This window comes from Glycine soja, chromosome 14 (genome assembly GCF_004193775.1).
Source record: "Glycine soja cultivar W05 chromosome 14, ASM419377v2, whole genome shotgun sequence".
Classification (NCBI taxonomy): domain Eukaryota; kingdom Viridiplantae; phylum Streptophyta; class Magnoliopsida; order Fabales; family Fabaceae; genus Glycine; species Glycine soja.
Genome location: NC_041015.1, coordinates 27,898,662 through 27,908,715, shown reverse-complemented (window position 1 = coordinate 27,908,715; position 10,054 = coordinate 27,898,662). Strand labels below are relative to the sequence as shown.

General features: G+C 36.2%; 1 protein-coding gene across 1 annotated transcript; it reads right to left on the bottom strand.

Moving 5' to 3' along the window:
* Positions 1–1,874: 1,874 nt before the first annotated feature.
* LOC114384913 (V-type proton ATPase 16 kDa proteolipid subunit-like) lies at positions 1,875–9,156 on the bottom strand. Its single transcript, XM_028344751.1, has 3 exons — positions 8,911–9,156; positions 8,436–8,721; positions 1,875–2,260 (listed from the first exon to the last, which is right to left on the bottom strand). Exons 1-3 carry the CDS (start codon positions 8,984–8,986, stop codon positions 2,128–2,130), a joined length of 495 nt encoding a protein of 164 aa, XP_028200552.1. The 5' UTR covers positions 8,987–9,156; the 3' UTR covers positions 1,875–2,127.
* Positions 9,157–10,054: the final 898 nt, after the last annotated feature.

The following is a 10,054-nucleotide window of genomic DNA, read 5'->3' as shown; positions in this document are numbered from 1 at the left end:
CCGATAGTTGATGGTGCTCATAATCATTTGACTGGGCGGGCAGCTTATGGTGTTGTGGTCCGTAATGACAGTGATGCCATGATTTTTGCTTTCTCCTCTAATATCGGTAATTGCAATTTTCTGCGGGCAGAACTTTGGGGGATTTTGAAAGGTCTAACTATTGCTCGTGACAGAGGCTTTAACTATATTGTTGTTGAGTCTGATTCTAAGATAGCAATTAAGCTTATAACATACGGTTGCCCAACTATTCATTCAAACTATAACTTGGTTCAACAAATTAAGGAGATAGTGGATTCAAGATTGGAAGTTACCTTTTCTCATATTTTTAGAGAAGCTAACCAAACAACTGATGCTCTTGCTAAGGCATGGGATGCTAAGTGCTTTTGATTGTCATGTTTTTTGTTGTGTTCCTGATTTTTTGTATTTGCCTATTATCACTGACTCTTCTTGAGTTCATTTTTATAGAGGTCTCTAGTCAGGGTTCATCCCTGACCAAAAAAAAAAAAGAAGACATGAGGCAGTATTTAATATGATCAAGCTATGTAATTTGGATGATAATATTAACCAAGGAGATCTAGCTTAATTGCTTGAGTAGAATGCGAGAGTTATTGTAAACCTCTAAATATTTGTTTATCGATTCCTATGAATAAAAAATTTCAATTGATAATATTAAAGCAAACAAAATGAAAATCTAAATGCAAAATGGCTCAATGAACTATGCTATAACTTATAAGACTTGCAACATTATTAGGACTAATAAGGTATTGTTGAAAATCTCAAAACCAAACAAGTGGAAGGCTCCATTTGTAAAATGTCCAAAATCTATTTTGATTAGGCTTAAATGTTTTTAGTCTCTTAAATTTGGATATTTCTTTTAGTCCTTCAAATTTAAAATTACTTTTTATTGTCCTTGGAATTCACATGATGCTCTTTTTAGTCCCTCTCTACTGTGTGAGTCAAACGAAAAAAAAATTACAAATCCACAATTTGTGATGACTTTTGACTGTTAGAAAAAAAATGTGATTTTTGATGATTTAAAGCTGTCATAATTAAGTTAATGAAAAAAAATAAAAATTCATTAATTGTTTTGAAAACTGTTTCATTTTTAATTTTTTTTATTAACTCGATTATGACAATTTTAACTGCAAGAAAATCATATTTTAAAATATAAAATTAAATTCTGGTGATAAAAAGTTATTACAAATTACAAATATCTTATTTTCTATTTTACTCACATATGCTCTCACTCAACTATTGTGGCGCATCATTCAATTTCAAGAGTTGATGTTATGTTGAAATTCATGTCACATTGTCCAAACCACAAATACAAATGAATCTAAAGTTCCCCCCATTCAGCATTTCAGCTTACTCCTTCGCCCCTTCTTCACCCTTTCCATCTCTCAAGCAAAGCTCACGCATGCCATTTTATTTTTAATTGATGTTGTTCGTTACCAAGCTCACAAATGTGTCAATATTTGAGTTGTTTACTCTATTTGCATCACTTCGGCTTTAGGCTGGGAAAAATGCAAGTTGCATCTCACGTTATCTCAGCTAGAATACATACGTGATATGTATGTGAATACATGTACTCAGCACTATGTTTGGAAGTCTTCAAGATTTGATTCCCACTGCCATTATATGACTTCTTGAGGCAACTGAAGATTCTTGGTCTTGGAATGTGATAGCTTTCCTTTCCCCAAACTAACTTTTATCTTCATCAAAAGAAGGAAAGCAAGCATTTCCTTTTGTTCTAATAGATGCCTTCTCACATGCATCAGTTATGAACTGTGATAATAATCCTAGTTTCATGAATGCATGTGCTTGTATCAGTAAGTTAAAAGTTCATATTGCAACAAAGATATGCAGGTCACCAATAGTGTTAACTTTTAGCTTGTATTAGTTTATCAAGAATTTCAAGAGTTTCTGCATAACAAACATTCAAACAAGCCATCCAAATATGTAATCCAAAGGAAAATGCTTCATAAAACTGATGCAGTTTGGATACAGGGTTTGTGTACGAAAACAAATGAAATAATAGTAATATATAAAAGACAAGTATCTCCCATTTCAAATACAAGCCTGATATAAAATTTACGGAACTACGAAGTACCACCAAGTTGACTCCTTTTAATCAGCACGAGATTGGCCTGCCCGAGATGAGAGGATGATACCCACAATGAGGCCATACAGAGCAAGAGCTTCAGCGAAAATCAAGATAAGAATCATACCAACAAACAGCTTCGGCTGCTGGGCATTAGCCCTGACAAAAAAGGAATTACCTTACTCAGCGTCCAAGTATTCAGTTAATAATAACATTACATAGATCTATGAAACAAACTATAATTTAGCTGAGAAAAGCAAGCACCCACACAAATGCACTTGAATATAATGAGATATTTTTGGATGGGAAATGCTTGAGTGTTCTCTTACATACATATAAACTTAGCTTTCAAAGGAAGCTTTTACAGAAAACCCAGAACAGAGCTGGAGCATATAAATCATATGCACCAAGCTTGGATCACAAAAATTGAATCCTAGGTCCCCTCAATGACTTAGTCAAAATATCTGCAGATTGATCATTAGAGCTAATTTTTTCAGCACTAATTTCCTTAGCCAACAACTTCTCTCGAACAAAGTGGCCGTCAATTTCTGTGTTTGGTTCTTTCGTGGAATACTGGATTAGAAGCAATATGAAGTGCTGCCTGATTATCACAATATAATTGCATGTGCTGAACTTCACAAAATTTAAGTTCCTGGAGGAGTTGTTTGACCCACATCAGTTCACAAGTGGCTGAAGCCATGGCCCTATATTCAGCTTCTACACTAGACCGAGCAATAACATTTTGATTCTTGCTCTTCCAAGAAATCAGATTTCCTCCTATGAATACACAATATCCAATAGTAGAGCATCTGTCTATAGGAGAGCCTGCCTGGTCAGCATCACAATACCCAATAACATGGGTGTTTCCCTTGTTTTCATAGAACAATCCCTGTCTTGGAGTCCTTTTAATGTACCAAAGAATGTGAATTACAGCATTTCATTGATCAATGTGAGGAGCCTGCATAAATTGACTAACTACCCCAACTGCAAAAGAGATGTCAAGTCTAGTGATTATTAGATAAATGAGTTTCCCAACTAGTCTCCTATACCGCTCAAGATCATTGAAGGGTTCACCCCATTCTGCCATCAACTTTTGATTTGGGTCCATGGGACTGTCAACAGGTCTACACTCAATCATGCATGTTTCTTTCAAGATATCCAAAGCATACCCTCTTTTAGAAATAACAATGCCTTCATTTGATTGAGCCACCTCAATACCAAAAAAGTATTTTAGACACCCAAGGTCTTTGGTCTCAAAGTGGTTGAATAGGTGTTTTGTCAGCGGACAAATTATAGCAGCATCATTCCCTGTAATAACTATGTCATCAATGTAGACAATTAGATAAATACACTTTCCTAGAGAAGTGTGACAATAGAAAACTAAATGATCTACTTCACCGCGCTCCAATCCAAAAGCCTGTAAAATTTTACTAAATTTCCCAAACCAAACTCGTGGAGATTGTTTGAGGCTATAGAGAGATCGAGGCAAATTACAAACTAACCCACATTCCCCCTGAGCAACAAACCCAGGGGGGTTGCTCCATATATATCTCTTCTTCCACGTAAGAAAGCATTTTTAATATCCAATTGATGGAGAGGCCAATGGCGAATGATAGCCATAGCAAGGAATAGACGGACCATGGTGAATTTGGCCACAGGAGAAAAGGTATCACCATAATCAAGACCATATATTTGTGTGTACCCTTTTGCCATCAATCGAGCCCTAAGGTGATCAACTTCACCATTAGGCCCAACCTTAATAGCATACACCCATCTGGAACCAACTATCTTCTTCCCAGGTGGTAAGGAAACTAGTTCCCATGTGCCACTGCTTTCAAGAACCAGCATTTCAACAATCATGGCTTGTCGCCATCCAAGGTGATCAAGTGCTTCATGGATAATTTTAGGAATGATGAGAGGTGATATGGATGAAACAAAGGAAAAATAAGGAGATAACCGATGATAACTCAAACAACTATAAATAGGATGAGAATTTCTAGTAGATCTAATACCTTTCCTAAGATTAATTGGACACCTAGAGTCGTCATCTATTGGAAACGATGTATGAATAGCTAAAGGTGACAGACATGAAGCAGAGGACTCTCCATGTGACATAGGACTAGATAACTCTTTGTGTGTCTCATAGTGGTGAGTAGTATAAGGTGATGAAGTGGTGTGAGGTCATGAAGAAGGGCTGGTTGGAGAGGTGGCTTGACTTGTGTCCATAATAGGGATTTCATGAACTGGAGACAATAGTGGATCAAGTGATGGGACAAGTAAAACTTGTTGGACAAAATTGAAATCTTGCATTGAAGAAGAGAAGAAGGGAGTTTCTTCAAAGAAGGTGACATCTGCAGACATGTAGTACCATCTAGTGTCAGGTGAGTAGCAACAGTACTCCTTTTGTAAATGGGAGTAGCCAAGAAAAGACATATTTAATGGCCCTCGCAGATAATTTGTCCTGACCTAGAGAAACATCATGAACAAAACAAGTACAACCAAAAATACGATGAGACATGAAATAAGGGTTTATTTGGAAAGAGAATTGAGTAATTTTATTCTCAAGAGATGAAGATGACATTCTATTAAATTAAAAACAAGCAGTAAGGATGGCATCACCCCAATGATGACTAGGAACATTTGCACCAAGCAATAAGGTACATGCAGTTTCAACCAAGTGTCTATTTTTTCTTTCCACTATACCATTTTTTTGTGGTGTGAGGACTTGTGAACTGATGTAAAATGTCTTGTGTGGTTAAAAATGAAGAGAGATTAGAGAAGAAATATTCTTTGGGATTATCACTCCTAAGAATCATAATTTCTATTCCAAACTGGGTCTTGATTTCATTAAAGAACGACATGAATATTGGTAAAGGTTCAGATCGATCTTTTATTAAATAAACCCAAGTACATCTAGAGTATTCATCAATAAAGGTAAAAAAATATCTTAAACCAAAAGATGTGACACGGCTAGGACTCCAAATATCAGAGTGAATAGTGGAAAAAGTAGAGTTACATCTTGTTTCAATTCTCTTTGGAAAAAAGAATCTGACATGTTATCCTAATTGATATAACTGGCACTCTAAGACTTGAAGTTTGCTGAGATTAGGAACCATTTTCTTCAACTTTGACAAATGTGGATGACCCAAGCGATCATGTATAAGTTTAGGAGATGGGGATGCAAAACAAGACACAAACGGGCTGGGTACAAGATAGTAGAGACCACTGGATTCATGTCCTACACCAATCAACTAACCCGTACCACATTTCTGTATAACAAAGGAATCAACATCAAATGTTACAGGACAGTTTAATGATTTTGTCTGTTGACTAAGAGAAACTAAGTTGAAAGGACAATTAGGAACAAAAAGAACTGGATTCAAGTTTAAAGAAGAAGAAATGGAGACTTTGTTGACTCCTTTAGAGGAGACTTTGGTACTATTTGCTAGGGTGATCAAATGAGGAAATTTTGGAGCAGACTTAGAGGTGAATGGAGAGTCATTACCAGAAATATGATCAAAAGCACCTGAATCAATTACCCAAGGACCTTGGCTATCCATAGACAAATGCAAGTTGTTGAAGTACTCGGGCCCGAAGATGATTGAGTTTGACTGTTGGACTTCAATCGAAGGTATTCTTAATACTTCTCTTCAGAAAACTTAGGATCAAGTGTTTCTGATTTGGTGACATTTGCTGTTTTATCAGGCCACCAATTATGTAGTAGCATTTGTCTTGGGCGGGGCCCCACTTCTTACAATGTGAGCATCGAAGGTCTGAATTCGTGTTTCTACCACCACATCCTCCACGATTCCCATGACCCCCTCTTCCTCTAGTAGACACCATTGCTGAAGATTCAGAATGCTCAAGTGAGTTTCCAATCTTCCTTGGGGTGCGAAGATGAAGAAGACGTGTCATGAGGCAATCCATTGAAGGAACTTCTTGACTAGTCAGAATTGATCACAATTATGATCAAAATCTGGATTCATGGCACATAAGGCCAGCACCACGTACAGATTGTCATGCTTCCTTTTCATTTCCTCCATTGAGTCAGCATCTAAGAGCATAGTTAGTTCTTCAATTGCAGATTGAATTTAAGCAACAAATGAGGTCATATCATGATCTGTTTGCTTATAAGATGTCAACTTGGCAGCTGCATCATACAATCTCTGAATGTCATTGGCATAGATCTTTTGGGCCTTTTTCCAAAAAGAGTAATAGGTTTAGAAGGACCTCAAGGTTCCTAAGATATTTGGCTCCACAGACTGTCACAACAAGGCACAGAGCTGGAAGTCAAGCCTTTTCCATTGTTCCTGACTATTTGCTTGTACTTCAGTGAACTCTTTCTCCAAGTGGTCATTATGCCCTTAGCCAAGGAACCAAAGTTCCACATATGCAGACCAGGACAAATAACTTTTACAACCATTAAGATTCAAAATTGTGGGACCAACAAAAGAAGTTGTGGAGGCCATCTTATAACAAGGAGGAGCTGTGCAAACCAAGACGTCGAACTCACACAAACAGAACCTTCATGAAAGTTTCCAACTTGAGAACCCAACACTACTGAATAGAGATATTGAAGATGCAGGACCAGATCTAGGTCCAGGGAGGTCCGACAAGTCGTTCTGTACTGTTGCAGAAAGTTTCTGACCAATAGAGAGGGCAGCGCATGCACTTCATGTGCCAAACCGAGGGCTCTGGACAAGCAGCGCATAGAGGCCCTTTTGGATGAAATGCTTGAGTGTTTTCATAACACTCAGCTTCTCTTTTATATAAATATATATATATATATATATATACACACATATACATATACACACACACACACACAAGGAAGCTTTTACAAAAAACTCAGAACAAAGGAGATACATAAAGTCAAAAAGAAGAACAGTAGCCTAGTACAATAGGGATATAACAACCTATTTTCTAACACACCAAAACACGACTTGAAGGAGGAAAATCAAGATAGCAACTAGCAAGGCATAAAACTACAAAAGCAAGGTGAAAGAGCCAAAAGGGAATAAATTAAGCATCAAATGGATAAATCCCAGGATCCAAATAAGCATTAAGAATCTGAAAATGGTTGCTTAGTTATTTACATCAACCTTCCATTGTCAACATTTATATATGAATGGAGAAAGAGTGGGGCAGCAGCCAAAAATGTTTGCACTCAATATTTCTTTCAAAGAAAAAACAACATGAAATAAAGTTAGAATTCTAACCCACAGCCCTATCATCATTGTACTCACAAAAAAAGTGAAAATTCCAAATGAGATTTAATATAGATAACTATCTCCACAAGTAACACATAGTTATGAATTTTTCCTTCTCATAACAATCACCGGAAAGGCGAAAGTAGGCCTTCATTCACATAACACAAGTGATATAACGGTGGTCAACCCTCCAAATTAGATTGATAATATTTTACCCTTTCCAATACCACCTAAAAAATGATGACTAGAAAGAGATACAAAAGATGTCTTAAAACAAAAAACTAAAAAAAAACTAAAAGCAAGCATCTTACAGATAAATTTCATTAGCTCATTTGTCTTATATGTCCATAAGACAACATACATTAAGGCATATTACACTCCAACAACATATAATGAATTGCAAGCACACAACATTGGCGGCAGGAATTAAACTGAGCAGCAATTTCCACAAGCAGATATTTTGGAGAAGTTAAATATGCCTATTTAGCAAGCATTAGTAATTACTAATTTCCACATCACGAAAAAGAATGCTCAAGTGAAAACATGTAGAAATGATGGTACAAAATCCATAATAAATAACAGAACATGTGTAATGCATCTAACCTTAGTGATGAGGAACACTGCATTCACAAGTAAAATAGCACTGGTTCTTGAAAACGTTTCTTACTCACAATTTAGTCCCTGATTTTAATTAAGTTTACAATTCAACACCTAAATCATGCAAACATGATTCATAGTTTCATACTCCTTTAGCTAACATTTTTAAGGATCAACAGAAAACGAGTTTGAATGGGAAAAGTACTAAACTACATAATAGCACAAATTAAACAAAATTGCAAACGGAATACATTTCAATACCCTGAACCAATATGAAAGTTCACTTACTAGTTACCATAAAGATAGCAATGGCTAACAAAAAGAAATATGTGACTTTTACGAGACAACAATCTAATCAATTTCATTACTATCAAAATATTGAAATTCATTCCCTCCCCCTACACACATTATTTTCGCCATATCACTAATCAATATAAAGATCTCCAACACTTACTACACCTAACATTCAAGAAGTGTCCATAGGCATACATGGCATGATCATGATAATGAAAATGAATAACAATTACCTGACACCAGCATCACCAACAATCCCAATGGCCATTCCAGCAGAGAGGCCAGCGAGGCCACAGGCGAGGCCAGAGGACAAGTGGGCATAGCCATCAAAGAGATAGTAAGACTTAGCCTTTGGGTTTATCCCAGTGCTGATAATAACCGCAATAATCAAACCGTAAATCCCCAACACTCCCGCCATAACCACCGGCACGATCGACTTCATCACCAGCTCCGGCCTCATCACGCCCATCGACGCCACCCCCACCCCACTCTTTGCCGTTCCGTACGCCGCTCCCATACCTACCAATCATAATAAAAATAAAGGCCACGGAATAAATCATATTTTTTTAATCCGTAACAAAGACAGATAACAGAAAGTTTTCAATAACTCACGCTAGAGCTTGGTATTATTATTAGTAGTATTGTTGTTATCGTTAAATTAAATAAAAAATTATAAACAAAAAGAGAGAGATAGAGAGAGTGGCGAACAGGAGAAGACGAGGGCCGCAGCGGCACCGAGGAAGCCGAAGAAAGGAGCGGTTTCGTCGCCACTGAAGCCTGCCATGGTTTTTGATTGATTGATTCCTTTGCTGCGATGATGAAAATATATGAAATGAAAGTTTCTCTGTTTTCTTTGTTGTTGGTGAAAGAAGAAGAACGAATGAATGAATGAATGGAATTGGGATCAGATCAAAGTGAAATGAGGGAATGAATTTTGATATTTGGGGAAAAAGTTATTAGTTATTTGGATTGGTACAGATGGAGACAGATTGAAGTGTGAGAGTGAAGGATCGAGTTATCTGATTTTACCATAATGCCCTTTCCTCTTCCGTGGGTTCTTTTTTTGTTTTTTTTTCCTTACCGTAATGCCTGGGTCTACTGAAAATAATGTAGTTGTTGCCAGGGTGGGCTTGGCCATTTTCTTTTTCTTTTGGCTAAATTATGTATGAACCTCATTATCATCCGGGAGTTACTGTTGGCCTTGTGGTCGACTCAGCGAGACCCAGTATGTTAGAAGTGGAATGTTTCCTACTAGGTCAGTGACCAAGTCAGACTTAAACTATTAGGGGGCCAAGAATGCTGTTGCTTTCAAATTCAAAAGACTTATTTGATTTTCAAAATAAGAGTTTAATGGTTATATACTTTCACCACCTTGTCTAATTATAATTTATTATTAATATGATTTTTAAAGTAATTATCATAAAAATCAATAAATTTATCTAGATGATATATAATCTTTTCTCTCTTTCAATAAATAATTACCAATACCAGAAGTTAAAATAATTAAATTTAATGAATAATAGACACACATAAGAATAAGCACATTAATAGACCTAACATACATAGAAAATGCTAAGAATACACTCTTATACACATTCCCTTTTATTAGTTGAAATCTATTGAAAATCATAAAATTGTGTGGGTCATATATCATATTTAATGATTCTCTATTCTGATTTTATGGTTTTTAATGAATCTTAATTAATAGAAAAATGTATTTATAGGAGTGTGTTAAAGAGTGTGAGTTTAACACTCCTCAACATACATAATTATCCATACTATAATAAAAACGAGTTAATCTCTCAACACTGTCCCGCCTATTTTTTTTCTTTTATTATTTCTTGGTCTTTTT

Coding starts and splice junctions, on each gene's coding strand:
- LOC114384913 (XM_028344751.1), bottom strand. CDS start 8,986: ATGGCAGGCTTCAGTGGCGACGAAACCGCTCCTTTCTTCGGCTTCCTC. Junction 8,722..8,910: donor TGCGGCCCTCGTCTTCTCCT/GTTCGCCACTCT, acceptor TATGATTGGTAG/GTATGGGAGCGGCGTACGGA. Junction 2,261..8,435: donor GTTGGTGATGCTGGTGTCAG/GTAATTGTTATT, acceptor CTTTTTTGTCAG/GGCTAATGCCCAGCAGCCGA.